The 15685-nt window shown below is 39.5% G+C and overlaps 1 protein-coding gene across 1 annotated transcript in view; it reads right to left on the bottom strand.

The window, feature by feature from the left end:
* The window catches only part of LOC124607472 (Werner syndrome ATP-dependent helicase-like), a 227863-nt gene extending 212352 nt beyond the window's left edge, over positions 1-15511 (bottom strand). Inside the window, exon 1 of the mRNA XM_047139823.1 lies at positions 15288-15511. Within this exon, the coding sequence (XP_046995779.1) occupies positions 15288-15392 (105 nt within the window). The 5' untranslated portion in view covers positions 15393-15511. The remainder of the gene's footprint in view (positions 1-15287) is intronic.
* Positions 15512-15685: the final 174 nt, after the last annotated feature.

Consider the following 15685-nt stretch of genomic DNA (forward strand, 5'->3'; position numbering starts at 1 on the left):
CTAAAGACAAAGAGCAGCACCCTCTATTTAACAGAATGCTACCTCTGAAATAGAAAACAGGCTGCAATTGAAAAGGACACAAACCATATCTAAAAGTAATTAAAAGATAGTAAGAGAGGGATGAAAGAGTGAGATGGTAATGGAGGCAGAACCGGGAATCCCATAGACCCAGCATGCAGTGGGAGACACCACAACCCCAACCATCCCGCCTTTTTCCCAAAGGTAGTTTAAAACCTTATATCTGAAAATAAAAACCACTTTTATGGAGAAAACAGAGAACCAGTTCAACTATCCGTGAGTCATCTGCCAAAACTTGAGGCAAGGAATTCAGATGACCATGCTTAGTATGGACAGCCAGAAGAAGAGAGCATTTCTCCAGGATATAAGCTACTGTCTTAACAGCTCCACAACTACAATGTGGGGGTGAATCACCACATAATACAAAACTATGGGTCAGCCACGTATGGCCAGTGCACAGGAAACATAGGACAATGGGTTCCTTCTGGGAGGAATCGAAGGAAGAGCACCATACAGTAGTTGTTCCCTCGATAGTGCAGAGTTTATTAGAGGGAGCAGTAGAAAAACTAGACGTCATTCCATATCTGAGTAGGGACACACAAATCGGCACTTGGCATCAGCAAAGCGAATGGGGGTGAGTAATCAGCCCTCCAGCCTAAACATAAGCCATTTCATTCCCTGGGATACCCATACGACTTGGGATCCAGAGAAAAATGGCCGAGTAGTCAGTATGACTAAAATCAGTGACAAGACCATGAACAGCAGGGACCACAGGGTAATAACATCAATCCACGCATTGAATCATCACATATTAAAACATGTTCAAGGGAGGCCTATTTTTTTTTAAAGGGGGGGGGGGGGGTGGTGGAGAGCTTTGTTAATGACTATTAACTCCGCGTAGAAACATTACATATTCCTGGCAACAAATGTTGTTCCTGACCACCAAGGGATGTAAGAGCATTTCTATTTTATTCATGGTTTTAGAGCTGTAAGTCTAGAAGAGGGCAACATACTGAGACTCCTCAAGAACTGAATGTAACAGATACGTAATTTCAAGGGGCAACAGAGACTTCAGGACCTTGAAATAGATTCCAATGGATGGCTGAGGAGGGGGGGTGGGCACACAAGAAAACACGGGGAGTGATTCCAGAGAGGAGAGGCAAAGATCCTGGCAGAAGGCTATGAGGTGCATTCGGTAATCCCACCTGACGGCATGTATCAGGAGGTTGATGGACCTCATATGCAAAAAGAATGGCACAGTTTTAATGATAGGGAATTTTCAAATGGTGATTGCATAGGTAACAGCAGAACTGAAGAGGTTAGATCCTGCTTTGGCAAGTAGACTCTTTATGGGACTAGTCTAGAAGGCATCAGTGGGCAGACGAACTCCCACAATGATGGGCAGGGTTTAGCAATTTCAAAGCCGAAGGTTTGTTCCAGCCACACACCTGGCAAATATATTCCAGCCAGGATGAGAGCAGGACCCAATAAATAAGAATAGCACGATCTGCACCACAAGAGGTGGTGGCAATGAAGCACAGAATTAAGCTTCTTCTTTAATATTATATGTGGTGATGCATGTGTTGACGTACACTTCCATACCAGGCACAGCCAGGGTAATGGCAGAACAGGCTTATAGCTGGTACACAGCAAACAATTTAACCCTTAATTTTACACACAGTCACATATTAAATATCACAAAGAGAAAGAAAGTCTGTTCAGAAGCCAAATTGCATTTTAAGAATTTTTAACATCGTGTAGCCCTGTCAGCAACTGTGATAATTAAACATATAACACGTCAGCCTCAGTTGCAAATAGAAACCAATCTTTATCTAGGTTTCAGCAAAAATAATTTGGCCTTCTTCAGAAGCTATTGACACTAAACTATTACACGCCAAAGTTTGGCCATGTCAAGTGTAAAACTATAGCACCGTAGTACCCAGTCATAAATCTACATTACTTAGCCGACGAGAAACAGCAGGCCTCAAAATTGCATTACTGCTGACAGATACATTTGAAAGAAAAGAAACTAAGAAATGATCATGTTTTGAACTCTGCAATTAGAATTCACAGTTTTGGACACATTTTTATTTCATTTAAAAAAGATAGCACATTTCAGCTTGACACAGAGGATGCATATCTGTTAATCCAATTGATTAAAAATTACATAATAAATAATTGGTGAAAATTACAAATCTTGACATTGACGGCACTGGTGGGAGATGCAATGATAGTTTCTAAAAGAGCAAATATTTAGCAACAGTAAATAAAAATATTTAGCAACAGTAAATAAATGTCAGAAAGCAAAGTAGTAGTTGTTGTGGTCTTCAGTCCAAAGACTGGTTTGATGCAGCTCTCCATGCTACTCTACCCTGTGCCAGCTTCTTCATCTCCCAGTACCTAGTGCAACCTACATCCTTCTGAATCTGTTTAGTTTATTAAATTTTCTAACCTACCTGCCCAATTAAGGGATTTGACATTCCACACTCCGATCCATAGAACGCCAGTTTTCTTTCTCCTGATAACAACGTCCTCCTGAATAGTCCCCACCCAGAGATCCGAATGGGGGACTATTTTACTTCCGGAATATTTTAACCAAGAGGACACCATCATAACTTATCTATACAGTAAAGCTGCATGCCCTCGCGAAAAATTACGGCCATAGTTTCCCCTTGCTTTCAGCCATTTGCAGTACCAGCACAGCAAGGCCGTTTTGGTTAGTGTTACAAGGCCAGATCAGTCAATCATCCAGACTGTTGCCCCTGCAACTACTGAAAAGGCTGCTGCCCCTCTTCAGGAACCACACATTTGTCTGGCCTTTCAACACATACCCCTCCGTTGTGGTTGCACCTATGGTACGGCTACCTGTATCGCTGAAGCACCCAAGTCTCCCCACCAACGGCAAGGTCCATGGTTCATGGGGGGAAAGCAAAGTTAAAAGCAATTATATGTAAAAATCATATTTAGTAAACCAATGTAAGAAAATGTAGAGTAATAGGTAGCTTCTGAGCATAAAAACACGTGAACTGATTACGTATAAAAATGAACATATGTTAAAAATAGTACCAGCAATGTAAATTATGCATCAAAGCAAAAAGAATAACAGTTAAATTATATGCAAAATAAACAAAAGTATGTCATGTAGGTGGCTGTCAGAGGTTGATTCACTCCACAGGCAGTCCATCAGCTTGTAGTAGACACAGAATGGTGGGTCCATCAGTTCCACTGTACTAGGAGCCACCGGCCTGTGTTGATATACACTGAGGTGACAAAAGTCATGGGATGCCTGCTCCTAATATTGTGTCAGACCTCTTTCTGCCCAGCGTAGTGCAACAACTTGGCATGACGTGGACTCAATAAGTCTCCTGCAAGAACACTAAGCCATGCTGCTTCTATAGTTGCCAATAATTGTGAAAGTGTTACCAGTGCAGGATTTTGTGCATGAACTGACCTCTCGATTATGTCCCATAAATGTTCAATGGAATTCATATTGGGCAATCTGTGTGGCCAAATCATCCACTAAAACTGTGCAGAATGTTCTTCAAACCAGTCACAAACAACTGTGGCCCTGTGACACAGTGCTTTATCCTCCATAAAAATTCCATCATTGTTTGGGAACATGAAGCTCATGAATGGCTACAAATGGTCCCCAAGTAGTCGAACATAAGCATTTCTCAATGGCCGGCTCAGTTGGATGAGAGAACCCAGTCCATTCCACATAAACATAGCCTACACCATTATGGAGGCACCACCAGCTTGTACAGTGCCTTGTCGACAACTTGGGTCCGTGGCTTTGTGGGTCTGCACCACATTCGAATCCTACTGTCAGCTCTTACCAACTGATATTGGGACTCATCTGACTAGATCACAGTTTTCCAGTCATCTAGGGTACAAGCAATATGGTCACAAACCCAGGAGAGGTGCTGGAGGCAATGTTATCCTGTTAGCACAGGTGTTCACATTTGTCGTCTGCTGCTGTAGCCCATTAACAACAAATCTTGCAATACTGTCCTAACAGGTATGTTCATCATATAGCCCACACTGATTTCTGCAGCTATTTCATGCAGCGTTACTTGTCTGATAGCACTGATAACTCTACATGAACACAACTGCTCTTGGTTGTTAAATGAAGGCCGCTGCGTTGTAAATGGTGAGAAGTAATGCTTGAAATTTGGTATTCTCGGCACACTTTCAGCATTGTGAATCTCAAAATATTGAATTCCCTAACAATTTCCAAAATGAAATGTCCCATAGGTCTAGCTCAAACTAAAATTCCCAATTCAAAGTCTGTTAATTCCTGCTGTGTGACCATAATCACACCTCAAACCTTTTCATGCGAATCACCTGAGTACAAATGACAGCTCAGCCAATGGAATGCTCTTTTGTAGTTTGTGTACACTGAACTATCACCATCTATATCTGTGCATATCACTATCCCACAACTTATGTCACTCTGTGTATGCAAACTGTATGGTTGATGCCACCACTGACAAGCTGCTCTAGTATGGGGACGTACACGTACGACAGGAACAAAACTATGACTAAATACAACTGTACTATAATGAATTTGTGGCTGAGTTAGCCCCTCTTCTAACAATAATCTATCACAAATACCTAAAACATAAAACCGTGCCTAGCAGCTGGAAGACAGCACAGGTTACACCCATTTACCATAAGAGTAATAGAAGTGATCCACAAAACTACCATCCAATATCCTTGACATCAATTTGTTGTAGAACATATTATGAAGTGTTCTGGACAAATCCAATATGTGCTGCTGGTAAAATATCAGTAGATTGATAATTATTTCAAAAAATATTGATATATATCGGTGATATTTTTTCACTTGATATATTGATATCAAAATTGCAATATCAAATTCTGACATATTATATAGTTTTTTACCAATTTTCAGCAAGTATTTGAAATTGTAATATAACATAATTTTACTCCTACTGTGTGAAGGAGTCTTAGTATTTTTTGAGTTTTCATCATGTCCAGTCTTTCTCTCCGACTGTGTGAAGCAAACGTATGTGCAGGGGGGGGGGCGGGCAGAGATGTGTGAGGCGAAAAGCTGAAGTAATTGGCACTCAGTGCTACCAACAGAAAATGCAAAACTAAAAAAACAAGGAAGTCAACATGAAGTGTTCTGGACAAATCCAATAAGTGACGAAACCAAACGACGGACCCATCGGACACCTTTTATTTTGCCACTTACATGCAGTTACCATTGTCAGCAAAGTGGTTTCCTCCAAGCATGAATGTGCATCATTTTCCTTTCAATTCTTGCTCCAAGGGGGATAAGCAGGTTGCTAGTTTGGTGATGTACAGACTATCTAATAATAAACCAATACTTAATATAATGGAAGGAAACATTCCACGTGGGAAAAATTATATATAAAAACAAAGATGAGGTGACTTACCGAACAAAAGCGCTGGCAGGTCGATAGACACACAAACAAACACAAACATACACACAAAATTCAAGCTTTCGCAACAAACTGTTGCCTCATCAGGAAAGAGGGAAGGAGAGGGGAAGACGAAAGGAAGTGGGTTTTAAGGGAGAGGGTAAGGAGTCATTCCAATCCCGGGCGCGGAAAGACTTACCTTAGGGGGAAAAAAGGACAGGTATACACTCGCACACACGCACATATCCATCCACACATACAGACACTGTGTCTGTATGTGTGGATGGATATGTGCGTGTGTGCGAGTGTATACCTGTCCTTTTTTCCCCCTAAGGTAAGTCTTTCCGCTCCCGGGATTGGAATGACTCCTTACCCTCTCCCTTAAAACCCACTTCCTTTCGTCTTCCCCTCTCCTTCCCTCTTTCCTGATGAGGCAACAGTTTGTTGCGAAAGCTTGAATTTTGTGTGTATGTTTGTGTTTGTTTGTGTGTCTATCGACCTGCCAGCGCTTTTGTTCGGTAAGTCACCTCATCTTTGTTTTTATATATAAACCAATACTTAAATATACAGTTCTAAAACCGCAGTATATTTACAATGTGAAGTCTATATTTTTATGGGCCAATATTTTTTTTCCATTGATATACTGGTACTTTTTCTCGATACATCAAGACCCTATGATATTTTTTTAAATATCGATATATCAGATTCTCGATATTTTTGAAAATACCAACAGTCCTAGCTCAAATATAATGAGATACCTCAAACAGAATGACCTCCACACAAACCAGCATGGATACTGAAGACACCGATCACATAAAATCCAACTCAAACTTTTCTCACATGACAATCCAAAAGCTTTGTATCAAGGCAGTCAGATAGAAGCAGTATTTCTCGATTTCCAAAAAGTGTGTGACTCAGTATCACATCCATGCTTAATTTCAAAAGTACGATCATACAGGGTACCATGAGAAATTTGTGACTGGAATGAGGACTATTTTAGTAGGAAGGACGCAGCATGTTATCTTACATGAAGAGTCATCATCAGATGTAGAAGTGATTTCGGGTTTGCTCCAGGGAAGTGTATTGTGGCCTTTGCTGCTCATGTTGTATATTAATGATCTTGCAGACTACATTACTATTAATGTCAGAGTTTTTGCAGATGATGCAGCTGTCCTTAGTACAGTACTTCATGAAAGAAGCTGTGTAAACATTCAGCCAGTTCTTCATTAGAATTCAAAGTGATGCAGATATTGGCAACTTGCTTTAAATGCTCAGAAATGTAAAACTATGCTCTTCACAAAAGAAAAAATGCAGTATTCTATGACTATCATATCAATGAGTCACAGTTGGAATTGGCCAACTCCTACAAATACCTGGGTGCAATACTTTGTAGGGACATGAAATCAAATGATCACATAATCTCAGCCATGGGAAACCAGAGTGTCAGACTTTGGTTTATTGATAGAATACTGGGAAAATGTTATCAGTCTACAAAGGATACTATTTACAAATCACTCCTGCAACCCATTCTGGAACAATGCTTAAGTGTGTGGGACCCATACCAAATACTACCACCCAGTGGTATTGAGGTTTTACTTCTGAAGAAGGACTTTGCTTAAAGTTGAAAATACACTCCTGGAAATGGAAAAAAGAACACATTGACACCGGTGTGTCAGACCCACCATACTTGCTCCGGACACTGCGAGAGGGCTGTACAAGCAATGATCACACGCACGGCACAGCGGACCCACCAGGAACCGCGGTGTTGGCCGTCGAATGGCGCTAGCTGTGCAGCATTTGTGCACCGCCGCCGTCAGTGTCAGCCAGTTTGCCGTGGCATACGGAGCTCCATCGCAGTCTTTAACACTGGTAGCATGCCGCGACAGCGTGGACGTGAACCGTATGTGCAGTTGACGGACTTTGAGCGAGGGCGTATAGTGGGCATGCGGGAGGCCGGGTGGACGTACCGCCGAATTGCTCAACACGTGGGGCGTGAGGTCTCCACAGTACATCGATGTTGTCGCCAGTGGTCGGCGGAAGGTGCACGTGCCCGTCGACCTGGGGCCGGACCGCAGCGACGCCCGGATGCACGCCAAGACCGTAGGATCCTACGCAGTGCCGTAGGGGACCGCACCGCCACTTCCCAGCAAATTAGGGACACTGTTGCTCCTGGGGTATCGGCGAGGACCATTCGCAACCGTCTTCATGAAGCTGGGCTACGGTCCCGCACACCGTTAGGCCGTCTTCCGCTCACGCCCCAACATCGTGCAGCCCGCCTCCAGTGGTGTCGCGACAGGCGTGAATGGAGGGACGAATGGAGACGTGTCGTCTTCAGCGATGAGAGTCGCTTCTGCCTTGGTGCCAATGATGGTCGTATGCGTGTTTGGCGCCGTGCAGGTGAGCTCCACAATCAGAACTGCATACGACCGAGGCACACAGGGCCAACACCCGGCATCATGGTGTGGGGAGCGATCTCCTATACTGGCCGTACACCACTGGTCATCGTCGAGGGGACACTGAATAGTGCACGGTACATCCAAACCGTCATCGATCCCATCGTTCTACCATTCCTAGACCGGCAAGTGAACTTGCTGTTCCAATAGGACAATGCACGTCCGCATGTATCCCGTGCCACCCAACGTGCTCTAGAAGGTGTAAGTCAACTACCCTGGCCAGCAAGATCTCCGGATCTGTCCCCCATTGAGCATGTTTGGGACTGGATGAAGCGTCGTCTCACGCGGTCTGCACGTCCAGCACGAACGCTGGTCCAACTGAGGCGCCAGGTGGAAATGGCATGGCAAGCCGTTCCACAGGACTACATCCAGCATCTCTACGATCGTCTCCATGGGAGAATAGCAGCCTGCATAGCTGCGAAAGGTGGATATACACTGTACTAGTGCCGACATTGTGCATGCTCTGTTGCCTGTGTCTATGTGCCTGTGGTTCTGTCAGTGTGATCATGTGATGTATCTGACCCCAGGAATATGTCAATAAAGTTTCCCCTTCCTGGGACAATGAATTCACGGTGTTCTTATTTCAATTTCCAGGAGTGTAGTTCTGATGTATTTCATTGTGCCTGTCTGCTACTCTATGCCTCCACTATGTTGTTAGTAGCAATCTATACTTTCCATGCTGCTGTTATTCCATCCTTGGCTTTCCACTGTTTAACAATCACACAGTCACAGGTAATTCAGGACATAGGATTCACTTATTGACAGGGTACTGTAACAATAAGGTTAGGCCATAAAGGAGACTCCATACAAAACTTTTGTAAGCCCCTTTTTCGAATACTGGTGAAGAGTCTGGAACTCGTGCCAAAGAGAACCAACAGGGGATGTTGCACATATTCAAAGACAAGCAGCACACATCATCAAAGTTTTGTTTTAGTCACAGGAGAGTATAAATAAAATGCTGAAAAACCTGAGCTAATAAAAACTTGAAGAACAGAACGTGAAGACTTATAACTATGCTTCACACTCTACGTATCACTCCCATAGGGGCCACAAAGACATTAGATAATTACAGGATGTACATGGTGATTTATGCAGGCATTCTGTCCCCATTCCATATGCGATTAAAATGCGAAGAAATGTGGTGCACCGAGCGAGGTGGCGCAGTGGTTAGACAGTGGACTCGCATTCAGGAGGACGACGGTTCAATCCCGCGTCCGGCCATCCTGATTTAGGTTTTCCGTGATTTCCCTAAATCGCTCCAGGCAAATGCCGGGATGGTTCCTTTCAAAGGGCACGGCCGACTTCCTTCCCCGTCCTTCCCTAATCCGATGACCTCGCTGTCTGGTCTCCTTCCCCAAAACAACCCCCCCCTCCCCCCACAAATGTGGTGCCAATGCAGGCTTTTGGTCACTTCTGTGACACTCTCCCATGCGTTAATGAAACCTCTGGCCATTTGTACTGCCCCTCTTTGTATACATTCAACATCCTCCTTTAGTCCTATTTGTTGTGTGTCCCAAACACTTGGGCCATATCCTAGAATGGGTCACACAAGTGTTTTGTAAGCAATATCATTTGTACACTGACAGTATTTTCCCACTATCCCACCAATGAATCCAAATCTGCCACCTGACTTACGCATGACAGAGTCAAGAAATCATTCCATTTCAAATACCTACAAACTGTTAGAACCAGATATTTTTATGAGCTGACTCATTTTCAATTTAGACTGACTGAAGGTCAAGTCAATGAGGCGTAGCATGTCTGAAACAGATTGTGTTTGCAGAGGGCATGTTGGAGTAAGCAGTTGCACATTCAAGTGTGGGATGTTAATGTATCTAAATTGTTTGTGCGTAATGTTAGTGCGGGACTGGACTTTGTGTGTTATTTTATGATGTGGAAGTATCTCTATTATGCTGTGTAAGTATAACTGTTTTCCTGTGAGTTAATGTCGAATGAAATAAATATTCGATTCCACTTGTGGGTCAATCCATGTGAAGTGATCCAATGGTGCTTGTTTGACCATTTTTTAATATTTTAATTTTTTTATATGTGATTACCCTATAATTGAGAATTACAAAACAGGTTTTTAAAAAATTTTACCTTGCATGTTACTGAATGGCAGCTATTTTTATTAGAAAGCACATTACGGTTTTTCAATTTGGAGACATTACCATTAATTTGAATATCTCTGCACTGGGTTAAGTTATAACATTGACATAATTATTTCTAGAAAAGTCTCCTCTACAACATTGCTTATACCCTAAATTCAAAACTAACCAGTCAAAATGACCTCCAAAGTTTGATATTGAAAATTTAGAAAATCCACTTTCTAGGCCCAAAAATAACAATCAAGGAGTGATTTATCAGAGTCTACTTTTTTCCCCTCTAACTAGATGTCAAACTACTTGCCTTATTTTTAGAGCAAGGGTCATTCCATATCAAATCACCCAATAAAAAATAAATTTTACACCCACCTCCTTAGATTTTCATGAAATTTGGCTCAAATGGTTCTAATACCATCCTGACAACACCTGCAAATTTTTTTGCTGTATCTCTTATAGTTTTTTTTAAATAAATTTTTAAAGTTTTTATGTTTTGCGTTTTCCGAACCTTCAGAAATGGTAAATTTAATTTGTATTCAAAACTTTAAAATTGCTTATCTTAAAAACTCTTTTAGATAACATCATGAATTTTTGCAGCAAGTTTATTTATTATACATATTTGAAGATAAAAATGATACTATTAAAATACATTAATATTTTCTATGATATATATATATATTGTTTTTTTCTTTTTTTTAACGGATGTTTTGTTTTATAAGAATTGCAATATCTAGAGTCTCAGACCTGATAGAATGCTCAAATTTTTTTAATTTACTCTTAAACATATAGGCTACTTGATAAAACAAAAATAATGATGGCTTTTTAACATGTTTATTAATTATAGTAGATTACATTAGAATTATGTACAAAGATAGTGTTCTTACAACACTTATGTATAACCCAATTGATTGCTTGAAGCATTGAATTTTTTGAGTAATTTTGTCTTTTTAATAAACATTAATGCTGATTCAAACTGTTTTTCCACTTCATCCAAGAGCTTTCAGTTCTTTTGATACAGTCTTTTTTTGAAGTAATACATTCTTCCAGTGCCACTTGATTGAGGTGCGTCTACTACACAGACTGTGCGCTCCAAAGGCACTATGCAAGAATCTTCTCTTTCACGCCAATAAAATGATGCAGCTGGTCCTGAAGGATGTAGAAATAGAATTTCTGCATCTTCTTCATCATTGAATATTGTTTTTACCTGTCCAAAGTACCAGTTACCATCATGATTTGCATGGTTCAACACGAACCCAATCAGAAGAAGAATGGGAAGAAAAGACTAAGGAGGGTTTTACACTATCTGTAGTCCTTCTAATTTCAAGGTTGTTTGTTGGAAGTGGTTTGAAGTTACGAAAACTTCTTGTTCCAGGAATGGTTCGGGTTGCTGAAAAAACGTTTTTCTAGTTTTAACCGTAGCAAATCAGCTTTTTTGTCAATAAAGTGAAAATGAATGTTTTCAATATTTTTTTCACAAAACTTGTACACATCGATTGCTGTCATTATTTGTTCTTCATCCGAAAGCTGTAGACTGGCTTTCCTTAAAATTCTTTTAATAGTTCCTCCTAGGCCATCACAAATTGACTTCCCATGACTTGTTGCAAAAAAAGAGTGTTGGGCCTTCAAATTAAAGTCTCTCAAGTGTTCAGTCAAATTTTTAAAACCGTTTCTATTTTAGTACTGCCCAGCACAACCATCTGTAAAGTAGTGAACTGAGTCAATGTCAGTATGATGTAATGACAGCCACTTTGTAATTTCTTTTTGTACAAAGTTAACAAAACCAGTGTCATGTTCTTGGTCATCACTAATAAAACATTGGTTGGAACCAAAAACATTGTTTTCCTCATATCCTATGAAAATTCCAACTGGGTGTAGAGTACAACCACCTCTATTCCAGTGGTAACTTTGGATCTCATTTTGTATAACAAAGGAATAATTTTCACTGAAATCCATCACAATAATTGCTGTTTTGGGTGGTGGGTCTTCTTTCAATCTTTTAAAGGCTGCTGATTGGGATTTTGCTATAAACGAGTGCGGGGTGAGCTTTTCCAATGACCTAACCAATAAAGAAATGTAGTCTTCAACACTGATAGACTGTTTGATCATTTCTGCCCTGTCTGTGTTAACCCACTGACTGATTACAATTTCTTCTTCTAAATCATAATCTTCACTTAGTTTTTCAGTTAAGTACTCAGTTAGTGCAGCATTTGCAGGACAGCTGTCGCAATGATGTAGCATGCAGTTTTGGTTTTCCGTGTTGCACACAAGCATCTTAATTAGGTCTTTATAAGATTCTTCAATTTTCACAGTATCCAATAATAGTTTAACATTCTGGTGGATACTGCATACACATACAGTGTGTGTGCCTGCAGCACCAGCAAGGATACACCATTTAGGTCTCAAGAAACAAAATTTTGAAAATCCTACTTCTACCTCGGGATTATCCCATTTGAAAGAATAATAGAGTTCTCTCAAGTTACACAAAATGAGTCTTTTTTGCATGTACACATTTTTTTGAACACTTACTTTGTCTTTTGTTCCAGGTAGCACTCTGGAACTTTCATCCTTTTCATAAAAATCTGTACTGTATTTTCAGAAAGAGTTTTACCTTTTTTTGGACCAGGAGTTTCCAAAATACCCTTTTCAGATTTTAGCTTTCTAGCTTGTCGCACCATGTACTCACTTACATTAAATTCTTTCATCACTTTATTTCGACTCCAAGAATCTGGAGCCAAGGTCAGAATCTGGATTTTTCTAGACCTCCAACAGATGACATCTTCTCTTTCATAAGAGAAATCATTACATCAAAATCTTTGCTTTCTCAACCACACTTTTATCTTCTTCGTCATCATCAGAACTTGGTGCATCATATTTTAATGCTTTTGTAACCGCCTTTTTTGCAGTCATTTCAATACTGCTAACCTTCCTTTTAAAATAAGACCCTTTACTTTGTTCTGACAAGCCATGAAGCTTTATCGGTGTTAAACCTAAATAATCAAGAGCAATGTTTGTTTGTATGAGGGATTCATTTCCGGATTCCAATGATTCTAATTCAACCATGACTTCATCATCAGTTTCACTTTCATTGACTTCAACTCTTAATTTTTCCTCACAAAAGTTACGGCATGTTGAGCAAAGCTTTTGTCCAGGTTTTATGCTACTATTTTTTGTCAGTAATTGTTTAGAAAGATCCAAGCCTACACTTCTCAACGACTTTTGATGGGCTTTTTGTGTTTTTTTTAGTGGGTCTACACATGTTGTTTGATACTTTTCAAAAACATTTAAAAAGTAGTAGCTGCGGTGTGAACATATATTGTTAAATTCACACAGATTAATTTCAGATCGTAAGTGGATCAAATTTTCTTCCTTCCTCACTCAATTCAAGTACCGGTTGTAACTTTTTTGAAGGTGTGTAGGTTGTTTGGAAACAGTCAGATTTTTTAAATAACCCTACGCTACAGGTTTGAATATCTGACATACTGATTTCACTTTTGGTCTGATTACTTTTCTGGTTACTTTTGTAGGATATTGGAAAAGAATCTCTGTAACTAAGTAACAGTACTTACTGAAAGTTCGAATAAATTTAATAAAATACTATCCAAGCACTATTTAACACTGTAATAATTTTTTACTTCAGAACACAGGAATAACAAAACAAAATCCAAGCATACATTGTTACTCCAAGAAGACAAAAACTTATTTTTGGTGTCTTAAGTCACTTGATACTTTTTATTTTTAAAATATAATTAATATTATTTAAAAAATTAGATAACAGGTTAAAAAGCCAACATAATTTTTCTTTTCTCTAATAGCCTATACAATTAAAAGTATTTTAAAACAAATTTGAGCTTTCTATCAGGTCTGAGACTCTAGATATTGCAGTTTTTGTAAAACTAAACAAAGAAAAAAAAACAACAAATAATTGTAATTTTTTTTATTTGGAAGATTTTAATATATCTTTATGGTAATTTTTTTAACATTTAGATATAATACACAAACTTATTCCAAAATTTCATACTGGTATCTTGAGTATTCTTTAACATACAAATTTTTTTAGTTGTGAGGACACGTTTAAGTTACGATTTCCAACTGCTGAAACAACGCCAAATCTAAAAACTTTAAAAACTTATAAAAAAACTATAAGAGATAGAGCAAAAAAATTTTTACAAGTGCTTTCAGGATGATAAAAGAAGTAATTGTACCAAGTTTCATCAAAATCTGACATGGTTGATGTCAAGGCCTGGGTGACTTGACATGGAATGACCTGCAAATGTTTCCTTAATTTTTACAAATTCCTCAAAATTTGAAAAATCTTTATTTTTTGTTAAGTTTGGAGCTAGTTATCTCTCGTGGGTATACAAAGTTGATTTTCGCACATTTTGTACACCTATATGATAGTAAAGTACTGTAAAAATTTCAGCACTGATATTTGAGTGAAAAAAAGATATGAATTTTTGAAAATGAGAAAATAATTCACGTTATGCTACAATTGATTTTATGGTTGTTGCCTAGTTAAATGGCCTGTATCCTTTGAAGTGGAACATCTGAAACTGGTGTTCAGCATCTACAGCCCCCTGCTTTGTTTCACACTTATTCTCCAGTTCATCTATAAAGTATAAATTTTAAGCAGCAGTGGTCAGCACACTGGACTCTCATCCCGGAAGACAAGGGTTCAAATCCGCGTCCGGCCAAACTGATTTATGTTTTCCGTGATTTCCCTAAATCGCTTCAGGCAAATGCTGGGATGATTCCTTTGAAAGCACATCGCCGACTTCCTTCCCTAATCCGATGGGACCGATTTTCTCGCTGTTTGGTCCCCTCCCTCGAATCAACCAAGTCACATTAACCAGCATCAATTGAAATCCAAACACGATATGAAGGATTAAAGTAAAATCAACCCAAAGATAGCTGTAATTGGTGATTTCTTTATTGTCACAACCAGTTTCGCACCATTAAACTAGCTTCCTCAGGTGAAAACTGTCATATTACACCACCATAACGGCCCCATCGTTCTTAGTCAAGCACCAAAGCGCTATTCAATGCAACGAAACCGGTTGTGACAAACAAATCACCAATTACAGATGCCTGACAATTCATATTACTTTTATTCATTACAAAGTTTAACGGCTTTGGCTATCCGCATTGCAAAGTTCTATCTAAACACGGTAAATAATTCCCATACAAACAATCTTAAAGTACTGGTACTCTATACAAGTGGGCACACTTCAAAATATGTTAGTAAAATTGCCGTTCTATGTAGAATAACACCTTCACAATTATGATTTCAATGATGTCACTGCACATACCTGGAGCGCTGAGCTTCCACAAGATTTCTGATAGTTTTCAAGATCGCCATCAAGTGATATCCCAGTCAAATCAGCTTGTTTGTCAACAGAAGGTGAACGAAACATATTTTCAATCTCTCTCTCCTGCGACACCCATCTATTTGAAGCGCCTCTCAAATATCATCAAAACAAAACATGCCAAAGATCATCAGGATTATTGTGTAGATACCATGTTCGTACAGTTACTATCGATGTCTAGATACCCATTTTAACTAATTTACTCACACGCGACATATTTCTTACAGTTAAATGCTGGAACAATATAATCCTATGACGTAAACTGTAATAACTGCTAAATTTAGATTGCAGTGACACCCAGCTTATGGTGTAACTGGTTTTCGATTGTACAGTCCAAGAAA

Source organism: Schistocerca americana, chromosome 3 (assembly GCF_021461395.2).
Source record: "Schistocerca americana isolate TAMUIC-IGC-003095 chromosome 3, iqSchAmer2.1, whole genome shotgun sequence".
Classification (NCBI taxonomy): Eukaryota; Metazoa; Arthropoda; class Insecta; order Orthoptera; family Acrididae; genus Schistocerca; species Schistocerca americana.